At 41.4% G+C, this 22,619-nt stretch overlaps 1 protein-coding gene across 2 annotated transcripts in view; it reads left to right on the top strand.

Annotated features, from left to right (window-relative positions):
• cdh4 (cadherin 4, type 1, R-cadherin (retinal)) overlaps positions 1-22,619 on the top strand; it is a 268,278-nt gene that overhangs the window by 194,304 nt on the left and 51,355 nt on the right. For both annotated transcript variants that reach the window (XM_079578250.1, XM_079578251.1), the window contains exons 6-7: positions 8,864-9,019; positions 17,423-17,567. In XM_079578250.1, the coding sequence (XP_079434376.1) occupies positions 8,864-9,019; positions 17,423-17,567 (301 nt within the window). The remainder of the gene's footprint in view (positions 1-8,863; positions 9,020-17,422; positions 17,568-22,619) is intronic.

The following is a 22,619-nucleotide window of genomic DNA, read 5'->3' on the forward strand; positions in this document are numbered from 1 at the left end:
AACAAGTTTGGCATTAGGTGCCTTATCACATGAATATGTGGGTTTTTGATTGATTGATTCACGTCGGGGGTTCGAATCCCACCTCCTGAAAGTGCACACTGTCGCTGTGTCCTTGGGCAAGACACTTCACCCACATTGCCCCCAGTGTCTGCGTACATTGGTGTATGAATGAGAGTATGAATGGGTGAGTGGGTCCTTGGTGTAAAGCGCTTTGAGTGCCTAATGTAGGTGGAAAAGCGCTATATAAGTTGAGACCATTTACCATTGACCATTTTCCATTGATTGATTGATTGATTGATTGATTGATTGATTTGTCAATTTGTTTAAATTAAAACATTTTTTGGAATATTCAGCTGTATCTCGATTTAGAGCTAAGACAGAGTTAACTTTTAGGTAAGCGTTACCGTACCCTGAATATGCCTCTGTGATGGTCTCAACTTCCAAAACAGCCCATATTCTCCGGGGTTTAAATACAAATATTTAAGAGAAGATTAAAACATGTGTAGCTAAGCTAATAATTGGTTGACTCTACTGGAGATATTACTGCAAATGATGAAGCCCAAGCAGTGATTAAAGGTACAACACGAATGGTATTTTACATTGCATTCTTTGATCAGAACATTTATGATGGTTACTGTTGAAAAAGTGCCATAAATTTGCTATAAAATTCCTCCCATAACCATGAGAAAACCGCACAGACCTTGGCTATGCCTGCCTTGAAAAGTCTTTGATCTGACAATCTAATTCTGAGTACTTGTTTTTAGAGCAGAACTTTATAATCCTGTTCTCTCCGCCTCAAAGTTAAAGTGGCTCAAAGTACAAGACAGAGCGACAAACAAAGAGTGTGTGGGGCTTCTCGTCGGCTAGTGGTTTCTATTAAAAGAATCCAGATATTTGGCAAACGCTGTCTAAATGCTGCTCGACAACTGTGACAGCCAAAGCATGACTGAAAGACCTGTCTTTCCTCCAAGTACTTGGCATCATTTCACCCACAATCCGCTCGAGTGTGCAAATGTCGTTCATTTCACTTATTATATTAAAGCTCGATTCCACAAACTTTAGCTGCAGCTGTGCTGTAGGTGTGTTCCATATTTGGCCTCCATGACATTTACTTTTCTGCCTGCAGCCTACCTAAACCTGTCTCTCACAACACTCACAATGCCTTGAGTGAAATACTTTTAATCTTATCTTATTTAAAGATCAGAGCACAACGAGCTGTAATTATATTCAGTAAATGTCAGTGAACGTAACCTTTAGCCTCAAAGCAAGAACAGATGCAGTTTTCCCATGCTCTGTCTGGCAGTTTATTTCTCTATTACATTTTCTATAAACAAATTTTTTAGTTAATTACAGCCTAATGATTATGTGAAAATCTTGATTATGAAGAAGCCCGGTTATAAAGGGGGTCATCTTTTTTCAACAAGGCTGGAGTAGACATCACCTGCATGGTATGTAGTGTAGTGCTGCTTCAATTTTGTTCCTTTTCTGTGTGTAGTAATGATACTAATACTAGTTTATACTGACAAGTTTCCAAGCAGGACTACTGTTTAGTCATTAATCATTTATGTCATAAGCTACTATTGTAGCCACAGTTGCCTGGGGCTAAACCATAGACATAATATTAATAGACTCCGTCTCCTCAATCCTCCACGTTTGCCATAATAACTAAATTCAGGGGGAAATCATGGTGGATTTACAGACTCCTCCAACCCAGCTCTGACGGAGCATGTTCGTAAAAAGGGCATAAGGGCGGGATCTTTATTGTAGACTCGGTCCTCGGTTGTAACCGCGCCTGCGCCATTAGCTCTAATACTAACGGCCTGTCAATCAAAGTCTGGCTCTCATTAGTATACAAGATTTCTAAACCAGCCTGGTTTCTTTAATTGTAAGTAACCCAGCGTTAGCACAGGAGCAACATCTAGGTGTAGCAAGTTTAAAAAAAATTAAAAACCAGGCTTTACAGTTGCTTACAATGTGTGGAAAGTGCAATGGTCACTAACAGAAAACTAGCTTGATTTGCCGCTCACATATGGAGGTACTGCAGCAATGGCGGCCCCTAGCGTCGTGGTCTTAACGCAGTGCAACCAGCGGCCATTGGGGTAGACTAACTCTCCAACCACTCATTCACACTCACACATTACAATCCCAATGGGAAGATGGGAGAAGTGTCTTGTCCAAGGATACAACGGCATTAGTTGAACCAGAACCTCCCTCTGCATCTGCATCACACTCATGAACACTAAATAACCCGTTACCCTTGTTATTTGCAGTGTTATATTTGCATTACGAGGTTGTTCCCATTCACTTCTGCTGTCTATGTTGTGTATATTTTGTATATTCAGAGTTAATTATACTATATCATGTTGTCTGATTCTGATTTAAACATATTCAGATCCATAGTCAGTAGTGAGTGGGTGTAAAACATCCACACACTGTCACTCAATGTGGGTGGATAGGTTACAATCTTATGGTTACTATTAAAGGAAAATGAGCGTTGCAAATATAACTGACTCGATCAATATAGACCTCAATCAGGTGTGACGTGAATAGGTGTAGGACAAGTGATACAGACAGCACTAATCATCCTTGTTCGCTCGTTTTAATTGCCCTATGAGGGTGCATAAACTGACAAGACACCAGCACCGTGGCCCTCGAGGTGCCCATCAAGCTGAATGTGTGCACTTCCCGATGCTTTTGAGCCGATCGTGAAGATGCGCGTGTCCACTGAACGCTCCCTGCCTCCCCATTGTGTGACCTATGGGGGGTGTTTGATGTGCCCTAAAGGCGCACTGAGGTAGCCCAGCCCATAAAGAACTATAAAATAGAATAAAAAAAAGAGCGGCATGCGAGGGGGGGGGGGGGGGGGGTACAACAAAGGCCCAAGCCATTAAGCTGGTACGAGACATAAAAAAAAGGCTATCAAAGAGTGTAAACCTCACTTCGCCATTATCGTGTGACATTAGCCCTTAGCACACTGTAACCCATAATGATCCCTTGGGTGCTTGCAGCCAACTGGCCTTTAATGACTTCCTGCCTGACTGATTGTTGGTTCCTGCGAGCAAAACGCAGAGAAATACCAAGAATGTCCATTTAGTAAAGAATTGCTGGGTGCTTCTTCTTGCATAGTTCTGCACACAGCCCTTAATTTGAAGAGTAACGTAAAATTGTGCTGGGAAAAGTTAAATTTTTTAAAGATGAAGAAGACAAGTAGAAATTGTACACGTGACTGTAGTTTTGCGGAGGTGGTAGCAATGGCAAAAAGATTTTAGTTTGACATTAAAGCCCATTCGTGTCATGTCTGTCCTTGGGCAACACTCATATGACAGTTTTTTCACCATAATGCGGGCCCAGAGCTTTGTTTTTTCCAAACTTTCCCCTTGGACACACAGCATTAAAACAAAGCAAGCATCCTTAGTCGTGTGACGGGGAAACAAACCAAAGAAGCCGGGGTCATTAGGGAATAACGTTGTCAAGTATACAAGCCTGTGTTTTTTTTACTGCAAGAAAATGACAATAAACTTGAATGTCAACTGAATGCATCAGTGACTTAAAAAAGGGATTTGCTGATTCACCTCGATATTGCTGAGATACCCTTGAGCAAGGATTCCTCTATAATCCCCCTATTGACAAAACTGTATATTCTATATCTAAATTGTGCCAACTTTAGGGATTCCTATTTGGTCCTAAGCTGCAAATCTATAACATAATACCTTATTATCCTTTGTGCCCTCCGGTGATCTCTATGAACATTATATCTTTGATCAAAGATAAATGGTTTCTGAGCAGGGAGTGAAATTCTGTTTTCATGCAGCTCAAATTACTCAATCGAGCAGTCGTCACTCTTGAGACACCCTGGGCCCAGTGCGGGCGCATGTCTTCATCTATTCAATTTATCGATATAAAGAGTGTTCATTATGAGAACAGAGGTGGATGTGACATGTGCTCTCAGGTGTCCGCTGTGTAGAATCTTAAACAGGCCGCTGATGATGAGGAATATTGTTGTCTTCTCTGGGGAATAACGCTGTGACAGGCAACTCTCTTAGGGCTCTGTCAAACAAACAGGAGACATGATAACCATATAGTCCAAGTAATAAAGATGCACATAAGCTCTGCCTTTTATTCAGTTCACTTTTGAAGAGATGTTGTAATGGTACAACTTAGCATTTGTCAAGAAAGGGAATAATATAACTAGGTCACGGCATTTTATGCTGCAGTTTGTTGTATATTTTTGTAACTTTGTTCTTTTAAATATTATTAGTTTAGCATCACACCGTTATCCAAGTTGTTTTTCACGTTGCCAATTTACTACTTCCGAGAATTGCTATTAAGAGATGACAGGTTTGTCACAAGGAAATTTCCACAGCCACTGAAAGTCTCTCGCTCACTCTCAGAAACATTTCTCATTACTAATGGAGCATATTACTCACAGAGCATAACTAATATAAGTTGAATAATGTGCTGATTACTTTTCTCTTCCGTGTTGTTTTTACAGTTTTTATGGTTACACTAAAACAAAGCTAATTTTGAATTTGCATATTTGTGCGCAATTTGAAAAACTATAACCAGCAAACTGAAGATAATGCCGACTACGAAAGCATTGCATAAACAAAATTAAATTAATGATTTTTATATTTTTTTGTTGCTGAATAATTGCAATCTTGTGTAGTGCATTTTCCCAGGTCTGTTTCTCTCTTGGCTAGGACTCAAAACCTTTGCAGTGCAGAAAACCATAAAACAAAGAAAGAAGTGAACAGGGCCAGTTCAGATTACCATGACTGTGGCAGCTGAACAGTTTTTGTGTATCCCACACGATGGCTCTGCCGCCTGCTGTCCACTGAATTATTGAACTGAGCCGAGCTTTTTGATCTGAACTTTAGTGAGCCCACGCCGGACCTTAACCTGTCAGACACTGGTATAGACACTGGTACAGTCATCTCCTGTGTGCTTAGCCTACACAGTCAAGCATAAAGTAAACTGGCTGTAAAGTCATCTTTGCAGACAAGGCGAGAGTAAAATATAATGTGTGTAATATGAAACGTGGTTGGTTTATTTGAGCATTTATTCTCGTTGTCCTTTGCTCTTAGTACTTTATGGCAGAGCCTGATAAACAATTATGTGTAGATTGTTTATCTTCTTTTATCTTTTTACGCATCTGAAAATAACTCTTTACACGCCAAGAATATTTTTAATCTATTCATTGCATATCATAATGCCGTTTTTAAGCTTTCGTCATGCGTTTGCTGCATTATAGAGCATTGGGAGGCATAGGGTATATTAAATAATCCATCTGCTCCAGCATATTTTCTACCAGATGACACATGATGTGGATAAATGATGGCATTATGCTATTATTCACACAAAAATAGCAGTCGATGGTGGGTGAAAGGTATCAATGCAATTAGATATACTTGATTATTGTGCTTTGGTAATTACACACGTTCTGATTACTGTAATAACAGTTCCTGTGTGTTCTGGCACGGACTGGAAAGTACAAGCAAAATTACATAAATGCATAATGTTTTTACTTGTATTGTTTCAGTCGATTTCAACAGCATAAGCCGTGAAGTTCAAGTTTCTAACTGACCAGCATTTATTTGTGTAATTAATGAAATTATTTAAAGTAACAATGCTATTTTTCTTGCTATTTTTTGAACCATGAAAGGAGAAGGTAGCAGAGTTTAAACCGCTAGCTGCAGCTCCAATGTGTTTGTAGCTCTCAAAACACGTTCTGATTGTTACTTGAATTAAATTGTTTGGATTTTTACCTCAGTGTTTGTGATCAGTAAAAATGTGCCTATAGATCAAACATGTTTTGTACAGTACCTGTGTTGTACGTTTACCTGTTTATAAAAGCCCATCTATGGATAAATGCTGCAAATTAGCTTTGGGACAACATACATGGGTCTCATGCATGTAAACAAGCCGCACCGGATCGTAGCTTTGGGCTAATTTCCATCCATCGTCCCCCATGCGCACTCTCAAGCACATTCTCATTCGTCCTGGCCTATTGTACATGTTTTTAGTGGTAGGGGAAACCGGAGTACCCAGAGAAAACCTACGCAGACACAGAGAGAACATACAAACTCCACACAGAAAGGCCCCGTCCAAGTGGGAATCGAACCCGGGACTTTCTAGCTGTGAAGTACAAGCACTAACTGCTGCGCTACCGTGCCAGCCAACCAACGTTTCAATCAGTCAGTAAACGTTTATTTCTATAGCACTTTACAACTACACATGGCAGACTAAAGTGCTTTCCATAAACACAGAATAGAAAAACATCAACATTAAATGACAGTATATAAACGGTATGCTGCAGGCTTCTTTTGAATATGCGTTCTTCGTGGTATGAAGAAATTCTCTCCACTGCTGACGTATTTAGTAATATTAGATCATGATATTTGTTCTAACGTTCTTCTCTTTGCTGATCTCAGCAACTAATCAGAGTCCCTGACGCCGTAACTTTGGCCAGTGAGACTTCCCAGTGGAGGGAGCTTGATCGTTGACTTTTGACATTTCTGTCTCTCCCAATGTCCAACAGCTAGATACTTCCTCTTGAGGATGTTTTGATGGGAAGCGGCAGGAGGAGATGCACATGTTGAACCTGGAAATCATGCCAAGGAAAACTCTGAATAAAACCTTGTCGGACAATATGGCAGCATTTTGTGTTTGAAGCCTGGCTGGAGGCATTCAGAATCCTTCATGACACCATACTGTCTGGTTATGAATCTGAACTGATGTGGGAACTCCTGTATAATGAATAGCATCTCTGAACTGTCCTTGGACCTGGTGCATAATAAGATCTGATCAGAAAAAGTAAGTGTGCTGCAGCGTGGGAGGAATCGACTGAAATTAAGAGAGAATGTGTCATGCTCAAACTCAGAGATGTTTTATGCATGTCACTGCTCAAGTCCTTCTACATTTCCCCCATTGGATTACCAATCATGCCTATAATGCTCCGGACATGCTTGAAAATGCGCTTTCATTGAAGTTTATGTAAGACCGACCAGACGGCAATGTTCTGGAGCAATGTCACGTCAGTTCAGTCTTAATAATTGTCAGGGGTTGACTCACCAGTGGTCGAGTCTGGTCAGAGTCGACATCAACTACATTTCCAGAGCGGAACATACGCAAGCAAACAGGAAGCAGAGTAAACCAATCAGCAAAGGGTGGGTGTTTGTCATTGAGGGGTTATTGGTGGTTATGCCTTAAAGTAATACTAAGCAACTCATGCCCCTAGAGGCCATAAGCGCCACTGCAGGTGTCATAGCATGTTGCGTTTTTTACTCATTAATTGTCTGTGAGAGTAACTACTATGCTGACAGAAAAGACAAAGGGAGAGAGGGATATTGTACATCCAATTACACAATGGAGATGATTTTTTTCACTCAAATTTGGCTGTAAATACTGTTTAAGTGACGCTAGGCCGCTGTTTGCTTTGCCCGTTAGCCTGCTAGCTTCTTCTTCGAGATTCCATTAGTGTGCATTGTGCCTCCGACCCAGCGCATGGAAGTTGCAATTGTGGTTTTCTGGCCAGAGACACCAGGGGGTGATGAAAGCCCCCCCAATCATTATAGCCAGATTATAGCCAGTGAAACCGTAGTACCCAGAGGAAGCCTGCACAGGCAAAGGGAGAACTGTCTGTCCCGCGGATCAAACATTGGAGCTACAAGCTGTGAACATCTGTGAATGTAAGATCAAGCTCGCGAGATCGAATCTGTTCAGCAGCTCTACAAAACTCTCTCTTTGTACTAACCAAAATCTGTGGAAAAGAAAATGTGATGCACTGAATAACACGTCACTGTGTGGCTGAAGATACTGAGGTGTTGGTGAGGCTGACGGTGAAACCTGCTGCCCCCCCACACCACCTGCACTTTCACGAAGTTCAGTGAAGAAATAATGAGGGAGAAAGACACTGCATCCATTTTCAGTTTTGCGTTAAATATTTCAGGTTCAAGTGTTATGCAATGTAAGAAATGTGAAATAATTGTGGAGAATTAGCTGTGATTTTGAGCGAAACCTTTGTTCTGGACACTCAATACGTCAATACTATGTCAAAAGTAAAGCTTGTAATAATTCTACATAAAGTTTTGAGAAGTTTGTGGAAGAACCTCTGAATACTTTACAAAACCTTAAAGCAATAGTAACTTGTTTGCCTTTTCATCTCCCCCTGGTGTCTCTGGCCAGAAAACCACAATTGCAACTTCACTGCACCGGGTCAGAGCCACCAATGCACACTAATGGAATCACGAAGAAGAAGCTAACAGGCTAGGGGACAAAGCTACCTGCGGGCTAGCGCCACTTTAGCAGTATTTATAGCCAAGTTTGAGTGAAAAAAATGATCTCCATTGTGTAATATCCCTCTCTCCCTTTTCTGTCAGCGTAGTATTTACTGTCACGGACAATTAATAAGTTAAAAACCACAACATGCTACGACACCTGCAGTGGCGCTTATGGGCTCTGGGGCATGAGGAACTGCTTTAAAACAGATTATTGCAATTATGACACACTAGCAATAAGTGACTGTCATTCCAGTTGCGATAAATGATATTATAATGGGGGAAACATTTTTTTGAGGGAAAACAAGTCAAAGGAGTAAGCAAAAGTGGTAAGTTTCTATAATGATTCCCTTTCCATTGCTTTTCTTTGCCCATTCTTGCATCATTGTTTCTACAAAACATATAAAAATTTTTTTTTTACTGAACCCCTGTCATTGTTCATGCAATAATTCTGAAAAACTAAAACCTTCGAGACAATTGTTGGGCCTTACCTTCACCACTTTTGTCACAAACCTGTCTTTTTTTTCTCTCTCATTACTGTTCTATATCCGTCACTCTTCATTTTGTTTTCTCCTTTTATTCCTCAGATTCGTTCAGACCAGGACAAAGACGTGGGAATCCGATACAGCATCACGGGAGCAGGAGCCGACCAGCCCCCCAGTGGAATCTACAACATTGATCCCATAAGTGGCAGCATGTTTGTCACGCAGCCCTTGGACCGAGAGGAGAGGGCGTCATTCCATGTAAGAAAGACTCTTTTGTTTTATCAAGTATCAGATCATAATTCCATCCCGTCTATCAATGCATTTGCGCTTCTTCTACTCTGATCTATTCCCTCAACACGCTGTCTATTCTGGCATCATTACCTCAGTATTCCACAATTATCTCTGCCCAAACCAGGCCGGTCTTTTTATCCCACCATTTCCCTCACTATATGAAATCCAAAGGTGCCAAGAAAATATCAGCGAGAAGCACGTCTTGAAGGACTCCCCATTCTGTTCGCATCAGCCAGTCCCCTGTCTGTTGAGAAATGAAGAATGCCGCTTGACAAATACACACAGACTCTTTGGGCTGTCATTCGGATTTGAGTTTTACCTGCAAAGAGGAGTGTGAGATGGATGGATGAGGAGATGGGGGGGAGAGAGAGACGGGGAAGTTTTGGAACTAATGAGGTGGTCCAGTACTTTGTGTGCGAGTCTGTCTGCCCGTGTCATTAACTGCTACTATGAATATTTATGTAATGAAGTGAGTGCCTGTCACTGCAGTTTTCTTTGAGAGTCAATAACTTTATCTTTATCTTAGCATTAAAGTTGGAACTCAGTTTATATAATGAAAGCTAATGAAAATATCCCTAAAAATACGCAGTAAAACATTGCTTTCCCCCAGTTGTTTGTTTGTTTTATATCAGTATATTAATTGGTTCCATTAATACTGTAATGTTGATTTGTAATGCTACAGTAGGAAATATGCCCTTCACATGTAATCCTTTGTTAAGGTGGGGTATTATGTATAAATAACTTTTTTAAGCTTTTTATCATGCTGGCTACCTCTAGTGTTGCTCAGATTGATTCATTTTGAGTAATCTTTGACTCTCCTGCCAGCAGCCATTTTCCTGCTGTTTTCCTGGAGGGGACGAGGCTCCACCTGGGGACGAGGCCCCTCCCACAGCAGTTCTTGTCCGTGCCTGAAAAAAACATAATATCCCACCTTTAAATGTAACTGCATGTATATACATGTTCTCATTCATCAATTCATTCATCCATCCATAGTACAGGTGAAACAGCCCAAAAGTTGAAAATGTTTTCTATGTGTCGGCCAGGGCGTCCTTATAGTGTGGGTTGTCCCACCAATCTCACTTTAGTCTTATCTACAGCAGAGGCACTTTACACGGTGATAACATCCCTTTAAAGGTTTTGATACAACCGTCACGCCACACTTTTTGGACAAAGTTTATTGATTCATATCAGCGCTATATGACAACCTCATAACATGCTGTCCTTTTGTCCTTTATAGTTAAAACCAATTTACGACAAACAATATTAAAAGCCAAATTGGTTACTGATTTTGTACAAAGAGTTTATGTGGATAGTTTGTGAATGGATAACCTACGATTTCCTCTCCGGTTCAGTTCTTGATCCTTGTGGTCTGTTGTAGATTGTAATTGTAAATATATTTGCACACATTACACACACAAAGGTACACTTAAAGTACCCTAAAAGACAGTTGCAGTGATACCAGGGGAAAATATGTTAAAATGACGTCCACCTTTAGAGACTCGAACTTGCAAACACAGTAGACATGGGATACAACCGTTCATACACTGTCGTTATGGGATCCGCAGATACAGGCCGGCCTAACGCCTGGGCTGGTGCACGCTGGGTGACAGTCTCACCGTGCAGCTGCCTGTCAGCGTGATAGATGGCTGTCTGGCTCATAGGCTTCATTCAAAAGCATAGGCGTGTCTCAGAGGAGGGATTGAGTAAAGCTGTGATGTCTTCATTGTCATACATTATCAACACAGCGGCAGCCCCACATGATTGTCAGTGTGATGGGTTTGTCTGCAGGGGCGCAGTGCATTCATGTTTCAATAAGCCTCTTGTTCCAGCTTTACAGGAGATTACACATACAGTCACCAGTGTCTCGAGTCTCCAGTGTTGTGAGTTATGGAGTTGTGATGTACAATAAGTGTTTTAAATGTTTTTGATGCTTGTGAGGTGAGTCTTTTGGGTTTTATGTATGACTGCATGAAAGGGAGCACAACTGCGTGTTACAGCACCCGTTTACAGCCTAGGTTTGTGTTTGTGGGCCTTTTTTGTCTCCAAAGGGGAATTTACTCTCTGCATTTGACCCATGTTTCTGCAGGTTTATGTTGAAAGCAGGGTTATTACGGTATGCATTTAGTTTTGGTTTGATATGCGTTGCAAATCGCCTGTGTCAGATCCTCCCCCTCTCGCTCCCCATCAAAACAAACCTTTACTGCCTCTCCAGCTGTGTTGTTTTGTAGTGGTGTAAGCTGTGCTACAAAGCAGGAGACAAGGGTAGCGCCGGTTGTGTATGGGGCTCAAGGGAAGCTCAAGGGAAATTGGCGGAGCTATATGAGCAGGCACCACTTTGAATGTGGACTTTTGATCAGGGAAGAACATTGTTATTTTTGCATAAGATAAGACAGATAAGATAAGATAAGACAGGGCTTTATTGAGCTCACAATGGAGAAATTCACTTGTTACAACAGTTCTCATTGGCACTCTAGTCAGGAAAAATGTGCAATAAAAGAAGAACGTTGATGTGTAAAGTATATATTTATGAATTTGTTTATTTGGGCAGGACAGTGCATGTTAAAGGGACTATACAGAGTTTAAAAATGTTCAAACTAAGTGTTTTCATCCCCCTTCACGTTCCAGCCATGTCCTAATGCAGGGGTCACCAACGTGGTGCCCGCGGGCACCAAGGGGCCCTTTGGGGCATGTCCAGTAGCCCTTGGGACTTTTTCTAAAGTGTAAAACACTTCATTTTCTTGAATCTAATTCTTAAGATTACAGTTATTTCGGTTCTTGTGACTCGGTATGAGTTTAAAATGAAGCTATTTTAATATAATATGGGGTCAATATCCTATAAGTGAACAGTGTACGTTTAAGTCTTTAGGATTTGTTTTTAACTGGTAGCCCTCGAACAACTTAATGCTCTTAAAGTAGCCCTCAGCTGAAATAAGGTTGGTGCCCCCTGTCCTAATGTGTAGAATGAGCCCAGACCTATTCACCACAACTGTCGCTATAATCCTGCACTGTCACTCAAAAAGTTGTTACTTCCGAAGTGCTGTTATTCAGAAGCTGAATATAGAGATTGCAGTTACGCATAAGACCTGAGGTGGCAGTAGTGAGCATAAAATAACCAACTTGCATCTAGTCTCTTTAATGAAAATACATGGATACATGTGAACATGCCACGCCGGATTGAGGAGGAGGGCAAAGAATATATATAGAATCAAATTAGAATCAAGCGCATTGAGTTGCCTTGTGTACGAAATGCTCGTTTTAAATAAAGTTGCCTTGTCTTGCTGAGAACAGAATATAAAATATCAAGATGTCAACATGGCAGTGCAAGGTTTACAGTCAGTGCAGGTGACTGATGAAGTGACACTGTTGTCGAGGTTATGTCCTCCCACTAACATCCTCAGTGTTTATAAGAAGGCTACTTTGTGAGAGATTGGTAAGTTATCAGGGCCATGGGAAACCACCTCCAGATCTGTAGAGAAGAGCTTAGGTCTGGAGAATCAAGCACAAGGCCTACAGTGTAGGTGCATTCCAGGTTTCAGAATACAAATGTTTGCGTTGACATCTCTTGCTCTGAGGCTGCAGATTGGGATGAATGAGCTTGTGCTGTTCAAGTTCCCAGAGGACAGGCAGCTGCACAGTAGACAGTGCCTTGTGATGTACAGACAGCGCATTAGGCTTTAGGCACTGCACACAGAATCACTCTCCTCCTCTGACGCTGCGCACCTGCCGCTTGTGATGTGATCCAGGATTTTAGAGCAGGAGAGTGCTGTGTAGCCGCCGCTCGACCCGTAGGAAATATATTGCGTAGCCTGCTTTCTTTCAACTTTGGCAGGACATTCCCATAGCTGCTACTACATCTCACAGGCCAAACTTTTGCTTGTTAGTTTGTGCTCAAGTAAAAAAGATATGAGGCTGGTGTTTTTGACAGGGGAGCATCAGGGGATGTGGTTCTTTTGCAAGGTGAAATGTGTAGGAGTAGTGAAAGAAGACATACAGCAAAGGCCACATTTAGAACACACAGTGCAATATTTTAACACAGCGTACAGTTTTTCTGTCTTTAAATGCCTAATTGTGATTAAACACTGTACACTCTTCTTTGCAAATTTGTTTCCAGTTCAATTCTTAAAAAAAAAAAATGTAAATTATACTTTTCTGAATTCAAACATAACTGGATAGTAGTCAGGGTTTCAGTAAACACACCACCACTACCCTCACCATTTGTGTCCAAAGCTTGGAATGTTTCTTAATGTTTACGGGCACAGTATGTTTTTGAAAGTAAAATCAAAAGATAAGCCAAAAGGCAATACACATAATGTATTGCTGTTTTCAGAATTAGCCGAAAGCACATTTTGTCAGAGGTCTCTAATAAGTGCGAGAGAGTGTGGTTATTTATGGTTATGTGTGTGCTAAAGGGAGCAATGGGCCAGATAAGAAGTGCACTTCTCCTCTGCAGTTGGTCCAGTTTTACTGCAGAATACTGATGTGGCCACACACATACAGCTCACAGTCTGTCGGCAGCACGGCCAGCGCTCCGGGCCTTTAGATCACATTTCCAATTTCTCTATCAAGTGCACATTGCACAAACACACAAACACTGGAGTGTGCAGGGGATGTAGAGTGCTTTCTGAGCAAAGACATCAGAGGTGCACAAACTGGGGAGCTCCAAGCTGTACATTTCCAAATGTATCAGAGAATGAAAATTAACACAAACCCCCTTGCCAAGAATTACAGGATGTTTTTCACCGTGCGCCCTGACTCTGAGTTGATGGATAGACACAGTGGTGTAGTCTACGTGATACGCAGGTATACGCCGTATAACCACTAGAAGGCCTGCAGAATTACCGTATAACCACTACAAAGTGGGAAAAGATACGTATCACTCATTTGCGCAGTGTTATTTTTGCGTTTTCTGTCCGTTTGGAGACCAGCACAAACTCCACCACAAACTATTTCCTCCCCTGAAAACGAGAGATCACAGGCTCATCCCTCTATCTATCTTTTTCTCTGTCCCTACCGACAGACCGACTGTTCCCTCTCAGATGTGCTCGTGCGCAATTGCGCACAGCTCCGGTGTGCATGAGCACAAAATAAAACCCGGCCTGAGAATAGCTCATAATGACAGAGGCTTATTAACCGTCCTCACAGCGCTGGAGGAGTCGCGTACGTCTCAGCTCATAGACACTTTCCCTGTTCATCCCCGCTCTGGGAGTCCACATACCGAACGCTTCTCTCCCTCCTCTACAGCAGCGCGTGAGAGCGGGTTTGGGCAAAGGCAGTGACAGGTGCAGGCGGGAAACAATCTGTATTACAAAGCGCTGAAGTCCACGGGAGAGACCGCGTAGACTGTTCCAAGTGTGCGTTTTACTCTCAGACACTGAAGCTGTCCCTTGACAGAGACTGAAAAGTAGATGTGCCCCGCCCACAGTGCTGACCGAGCCATGCGCGCTCCTGTTCATAAAAAAAAATGTCCTAAAAGAGTTGTTCTCCACAAACAGTGCGCATGGTTTTGTGTGTGGGGGAGTTTGCAGGTGCGAGAGCCCGGTGGTTGACTGGTGGAAGGGTTGGTGAAAGCAGGCTGGGCTTTATTCTTTGAAGTTTTCCTTTTGGCTTCAGTCCCACAGCCTTATAGTCTAGCTACAGCCTTTGAATTTCTAGAACATTCCTATAGGTCTATTGCTTGGTATTTCAATAACATTTATATTCACAGTTTGGTTTATAATCTATTTAATTCTCTGATACATTTAATATTAGTAATAGTATGTGACGGGCTATTTTTTTCAGCGCATATAATTGGCTATCCCCCACGCCTGATAAAAAATACAGTATACCCACTAGAAAATTGAAGACTACACCACTGGATAGACACCCAGTTCTCCCTGATCAGTTCAGTAGAGAGAGGTGAATACAATTGTGCAAATCACATGTGGCACACGAAATGTTTCTGTGACTTGCTGAGAAATGCATAAACCAGTAAATCATCTTTTTTTTACTAGATTTTTACTAAAAAGACAATTTGATGAAATGCCCTGCCAGTCCAACTTTGACCAAAAATAAACTTTTATCACGGTCGTCCGTCTGTTTCAGAATCTGACAAAAAAGATATACTATTTTTTTCTTGACAATAAACATCAATAGATCATCATATGATAGATGATCATATGATCTATTGATCAGCACTGATGGGAAATGCATACAACAATTCAGCTGCTCTTCGACAAAGTATGTGAAATATAATAAATAATAAATAAATAAATATTATAAGCCACAAAAAGCGTGTTTTTATGTGTCAGCGTAATGTTGTGACTGGTGCGGACTTACTGCCTCTCAGTTCTCTTAGTAACCATTAATAAACTGTATGTACAGGGAAGTGCCAGACTAACATATGACAGCAGAGCATAAACAAAGACAGAAAAATGTTCCAAACAGGCAGAACTACACCACAGAGATTTTCACACTGTCACACAGGAGCAGTCTCACATCTCAGCGCCACAAACCACTCACAGCTGAGGAAACAGATTGGCCTTGTTTGTTTGTTGGGACTCCTGTGTGTGTTTGCCATGCTTCAGCCAATGGAAAACGAGCATCGCGAGGATCATTAAGAAGGTAAAAGGGGCCCATTTTGATCGGCTACTCGTCTCCTCAAGGCTGTTATTATGCAGCGACATGCGTCTAAGGGGATGTCAGGAGAGGGCGCGTGAATGCCGATGCGTGTTTGGGTTGTGTTTTGGTTTTCCCAGACAGACGTACTCTGAGAGCCCACATGATGAGTGAGGATTCAGGGAGAACAGGTGCTGCCGATCCGTCTTTCATGTTGGCACTTGATATATCAGAGCTCCCTGCCATGATGCTGCCACGCTCTCAGGTTTCCAGCGTGGCACATTTACTCACTATACGAGGAAGCACATAACAATGTCGCTGTTGTAGCACCATTAGTAAGTAACAATGAGATCCTTTTGTTACTTTGTTAACAGGTAAATTGTAGTCTGTATAATACATTCTCAAACTGGCGTGTTCTAACTTGGTAATTGGCTAAATTAGTTGCACTCATAGACACAGACGGCATCTCTGGAATCGCCGATATATGGTCAGGTTTGAAACAGTTATGGGGGAAAACAAAGAAGAGAAAAATCTCTTTCTCCAATTATTCCAAAACTACTTTAACAAGTGCAAAATGATAAAGATACAAAGACATGGAGAGGAGCAAAGTGGTTCAACAGCCCATAAATACATACATAACGGAGAATGCTAACATGATGCTTCTTGCTGGACTTGTGTGAGCAGTAAACTTACTAATATAGCTTACCCAATACTTGCTAATATAACTACAAAGAACTATCAGTAGAACAACTGTAATAAAAGAGGCAACGTGCTTGAGTTGACTTACTGAAGGACCCATCACTGGCATTTATTTGAACCAACAATTTTTTGAATATTGGGTGACAGTTTTCTCATTGGTAGAAACTATTACGGGAGATGGTTGCTGTAGTATAGAAGCCCTATAACAACGGCATGCACAGATTAAGACGTCCCGCTGTAGATGATGATGACTTCAGTCAGCTCTCCTCCTCTGCCCTGTTCCTTTTTGTGTCTTTAGGCCTCATTTATTTGCACGAAAGGCACTCCCATGCTTTTCTCCTCCTCTCTTTTCTCACACAGCAAGGTGTCAAGGAACATCTCATCAGTCACAGAGACGTTCATCCAAATGCTGGTTTTGTCAAACAGACTCAGGCAAACATTCCCTTAGAAAACAGAGGAATCGGGCGGGGCAGGTTGAAAGGCAGCACCTCGGATATTTGTGGGGACCCCTGGCTGAGCTGGTACAAAATACTGTAGGTGTTGTGTTTGTGATTCTGGAACAATTCATTATTTCACGCTTCATTCTATGTGATTGACTGTGGTCTGTGCCAACATGCCTACAGGATTTCTGTGTCAAGCAGAGAATTTACCAAAACAAATAAAGCAGCGGATGAACAGAATGCGAGAAGGATGGAAATTTGTGCCACGTGAAGAGCACGTTTCAGGCTTTATCTCAAACCAGTGGTCTGTGGTTGACATCTTGCATTTGAAATATGCATACGCCCAAGCTGAATTAAGTATAGAGGTAGAAAGAAAGTATACAAGTATACTCTGAACAGAAAAAGTTCAAATAATCTCATTAAAGATAAGATAGCAAGCACTGAAGCATATTTTAGCCCACGACCTTTTCCCCTCAAGTCACTCACATAATTCTTTCTCCCCTTCATCATCCTCTGGTCTCAGCTTTGCGCCTCAACCCTCTTTTTCCCATCACCTTGTACAGTATTTCTAGTTCACCTCTTCTCTAGTGCTATAACTTGTTGGCTCTGAATCTTCCTACGTTTGTTGTGTGTTCAGCTGCGCGCCCATGCTGTGGACATGAATGGAAACCAGGTGGAGAACCCCATTGACCTGTACATCTACGTCATCGATATGAACGACAACCGGCCTGAGTTTCAAAACCAAGTCTACAACGGCTCTGTGGCTGAGGGCTCCAAACCGGGTACGTACAGTTTAAAGGAATAGGCCACCGTTTTTGCATACCGAGATATGTTCTTACCTGAGCTTAGACGACTTGATGCGTACCTGTCTGGTCTTTACGTGTGCGCTCAGTCACGCAAAAGCACCAAACATGATGTTAGCATTTAGCCTCTCCTCCTCTCCTCTATGGGGCCAAACAGGGGAGAAGTTATAAGCGACTTCCACTTTCACCCTATTTATATATGCTCAAGTATATCCATCCATCCATGCATCCATTTTCTTCCGCTTTATCCGGGGCCGGGTCGCGGGGGCAGCAGTCTCAGCAGAGATGCCTAGACTTCCCGATCCACACACACTTCCTAAAGCTGTTCTGGTCAAGGATAGTCACACAAAATTAAACATGTCGACTTTATAGTGGATAAAAAGAGGTGCTATAATGTAAGGCGTAATAACACCTTAGGAGCACTTCGACTTTACTGCACGGATGTCGAAGTGCTTCTATCACATCCAAATAAGGAAAGTCGAATATTGTACATTTCTCTGTACATGCAAAAACCTCATTCAGAGAATGTACTTATTCTCGATATGGAGCTTAATCACAATATGATTTGGGTTATCATTATTTTCAAAGTTGAATTGTAGAGTATGTACAAACAAGGTTTTCTGTCTGCTAACTCACTACACAAAGTCCAAGGCTGCTGAAATGGAAACTTGTATTCTTGTGTATCTGCCTGGTTCAGCTGGAGGTCGAGTGGTTTGAGATCTTCACAGTCTTGCTTTGGCCACGTCATTATCAGATTCCACCAAGCATGGACACACACACAGACACATAGCACAGAAGAGGAGACGGGAGCTGGGTGTGCATACTCTTCCCGTGTCTGAACTCTTGTTCTAACAATCAAACCCCAAGGATTTTGTTTGTCTTCACATATTGTTCCAACCACAAACTTTAATCTCCGGGGATTTGTAAACAGTATAGAAAAAGGCTTGAGCTGTGTGCAGAGATGCTAGCCATGTTCCTCAGTGAAGCGTGAGTGTATGTACCAAAAGCTCTAATTAACAAGAGCAACCATACAGCACAAAACCTCCCTTTTTCCTTTTTCTTTTTTTTTCAGCTCGGTACACTCTAAAAAGAACATTTATTGATACCAATTAACATGTTGCATTGTTCTTCATTACAGCTGGCAGGTAGCATTTGCAAGTATCACAACTTGAAAAATAAACATTTTGTTTTTCTAAGTAATTGTATTAATTGATGAATTGTAATTAAAAAAAGGGGCAGCAAACAGTGCCGGTAATTGCCTGTTTTGTGGAAGAAAGCAAGGCTGGCTTTCAATTCATCTTCGGTCTCAGGTTGAGTACAAACTTATGTGGTCAATTTAAGGCTTTAATACATCCCGGCTCCGGTAAATGGTGGATCACTAATAAGCTAGTCAACACATCCGGTAAGTGGCAGCGGTGGACCTCAAGTGTCAGCAACATTTGGAAATGCGCTTGCACCACTAATTTGGATGCACTCTCCCGAGACTTCTGAGTTCTTCATACGATTTTATTGCTGCTTTGCCATTAGAATATGTTTTTTTTTTGGTCATTTTAATTTTAAGTCTTTCCCTTTCATACAGTATCTACTGCTCAAAAGTTTTCATACCCTTGCAGAATTTTGGATTTTTTTTAAACGTTTTTTTCAAAGAATATGAAAGATAACACACTCACACAACACACACTCATAGTTAGTGGTTGCCATTTATGGTGAAACAACTGAGCTTATTCTTTTTAAATCATAATAAAAAAAGAAAGTACCAAAATGACCCTGATCAAAAGTTCACATACCCCAGTTCTTAATACTGTGTATAGCCTCCTTTAACATCTATAACAGCTTGGAGTCTTTTGTGGTAGTTGTGGATGAGGTTCTTTATTTTTTTTTATGGTAAAGCGGCAATAAGCCTCCAGTTCCTGTAAGTTCCTGGGCTGTCTTGCATGAACTGCACGTTTGAGCTCTCCCCACAGTGGGTCAATGATATTGAGGTCAGAAGACTGAGATGCCACTAACGGGACCTTAACTTTATTCTGGTGGAGCCAGTGACATCAGCGAACCAGCTCCATATTTCACAGTAGTTATGGTGCACTTTTCATCATAGGCCTTGTTGACAACAAAAAAGTGCATGTATCAGTCTTTCGAATACTGAGCATGTTAAGTGCCTTATTCATTGTTAACTGAATAAGTGTGGCAACACGTGATTATTGTCACAGGACGGTGCACAAAGAATGAGAATGAAACAGGAGGTGACAAGTAGAGGTGACATCCAAAATCTAGGTACAGGTTTCTAAAAATAAAAGCAACAAGAATAACACATGGAAAGACTAGGCCTGGGATTCACACCAGGAACTGACACATTAGCAGCAACTGCAAATGCAAAGGTAAAGTATATTCACACCGCAATGGCGTTTGCACACATGCCCAACTGTGCAAACTCTGTACTAAGGAGTTAGCTTGGAAAGCTTTTAATTAAATTTCAGGATTTACAACCATAAAAAACATATTGAATTTCTCAAACTTAATAGTTTTTTATGAATGCCATCGTTAAGCATAAATTATGGTGTCATACAGTGAATTTGAATCACAGCTCTGATGATTAGCCACATTTTTCTGCCCATTCTCTTTTCCATTTTCCAGTTCTCCCTAATCTCCATCACCTCCATGGGTGCTTGGCCCACACTGATCAGACGTGTCAGTATATCACAGGCTGCATATCCACATATCAAAGGGGCTCTGAAGTCATACAGCACAGGACTGCGTTACTGTGCGAACGCTATCAAGCACGCCTGCAGGGAGAGTTCTTATCACATGCAGATCAAACAGTCAGGCACCAGCTTATAGCACTGTCATTGTTGTCACATAGAAATACAGAGTCTGCAAAAGCAAAACAGAACACCTGGAGTAAGTTTGGTACATGCATTACTAAAGTTGCTGTGTTTTGTTATTAGATCATAAGACAAGCAAAATGAGCGATGTACATAATGATATTTTCACGTGTTTGCTGGTTTTCGACTTCCCATTTGACAACTTTTTCTTTGTCTGTTTGTTTGGTTGGTTGGTTGTTTTTTGTGACAGGGTGAAATAGAGCATGCTTAAAGATGTGGTTATTCCATAAAGGTCTGGACATTGCATGAGTTTTAGTCTGCTGAGCCAAAACCTCTTTAGACAGACATTTTTAAATGCTGCCTCTCCAAAAAGGCAGCATTTTCACCAGAATGTTACATCAGACCAAACTCTTTTGCTCAGGCTTGGTAAAACGTACATTTATCAACAGTTGTGAGAGTTTTTTTTTTGCTTTGTGGGGATTGTTGGAGTGGGATATAGTGAGAGGCAAATTTAAGGGTGCACTGCTTGGTCATTTGAAGTGTTGGGGTAACATATTACAAAAGTAACGAGCTACAAAAATATATTACTTTTTTCAGTAACTCAGGAATATAACGTATTACTTAAACTAAATCTGGGAATAAATGAGCCATTATAATTCAAGTAACTCATGCTACAAGTATCAACGTAAAAAGGCCCAGTTGCTTGCGCACAGTTAATGTAATGTAAACACGAGAGAATGGGGATAATGAAGGAAAAGGAAATTGTTAACTGCACTTTTGCTCGGTGGCATTATATTATTTTCAGTTTATATTTTGCCAAAAGTAACTCAAATGTAACTCAAAGTAGTGTAAATCAGCTACATTTCTGAAATAGTAAAGTGTAATACAAACATATAACATTTTTAAGGCTGTAAATACTAATATAGAATGTATTACATTTTTAAAGTAACTTGCCCAACACTGGTCATTGTGACAACTTGTAGTGCTGTGGTTTAGATGCATGTGGAATTGGCCAGTGTCGTGCACGAGTTCAGATATCTGCTTATGGAATAAATCAGCCTATACCTTTGTCTGATGTCTAGTTAATACAGTATAAGTATATATTGTGCTTCAAAGGAATGACTTACTGTATGCTTTTTTTTAGTATCCATAACCACATTTAAAAAACGTCCCTGGCTTTGTTGTCTATTTGTGAAAAATGTACTGTATTGTCCATTTTACAAAATGAACAAAACGGTTATTGTTCCTCCACATAATTACTCCTGCTCTCTATCTGCAATGTAAAACGCACTTTGTTTTTTCCCCAGTGCTTGTTACACAGTGCTGTTGTTGCACTATTGTTTGCCGTTCAATAGGATTTCTTATGCAGCAAGGCGCAAAGAAACAAGCCCACTGGAATAAAACTTTAGCCGTACAATAAAGATAATGGGCACAATCATGCACAAAAGAGTGCACACAAAGAAGCAGACAGCAGTCTAAAGTCAGAGGCTTTAGTTTATCGCAGCTGATCTGTGGAATCAAAGCGCCTTCCATTGTTTTGTTTGTTTGTTTTCTCTGGTGAAATTTTTAATGTACGCACGGGGAAAGGGAATGTATAGGCTGCATGTGAGAGCAAATAGGATGTCAGTGGGGGAAAAGGGGGCATGCAGGGGCGCAGGCTGGAAGCAGGGATAAGCAGTTCATGCGTCGCTGAAAGCCCGAATATAACAGCCCCGCACGGCCACCGAGCGCACGGAGGGAAAACACAATTGCTGACTCCCTGTGCAGAAGGATCGGGTGGACACATGTAAGAAGGAGAGGGACTAGAGGAAGACAAAAGGGACTGGGATGAAAGGTTACCCCGACAGCATGTGCTATCGCCGGCCTGGCCAAGGAGCAAGGGAAATGATGGAACTGATCTCATGGGTTTCAATTGGAAAACGGGGCAAGGCTCTGGTGGTTACTCACTGGTATTTTTGATTCATCTTTTTTACATTAGTGACTCTTTTTACTTAAAGTTGGCTGCTACTTTACTCTTACGTGTTCGGAATCTTTGCACTGTTGCTTCATTTTGACTTTTGTACTGTGGCAACGCACTTTTTTTTCTCCGTCAGTGTTACCTGCGGAAGTGGCACATTGACAGATCATAGCTGTGATTATTATTAGTAGTTTGAATTAGCATTGTATCTTTCAAAACGGCAGCAGCAGCACAACTAATTGCCCTTTCTGCGCC

This window comes from Gobius niger (assembly GCF_951799975.1).
Source record: "Gobius niger genome assembly, chromosome: 20".
Lineage (NCBI taxonomy): Eukaryota > Metazoa > Chordata > Actinopteri > Gobiiformes > Gobiidae > Gobius > Gobius niger.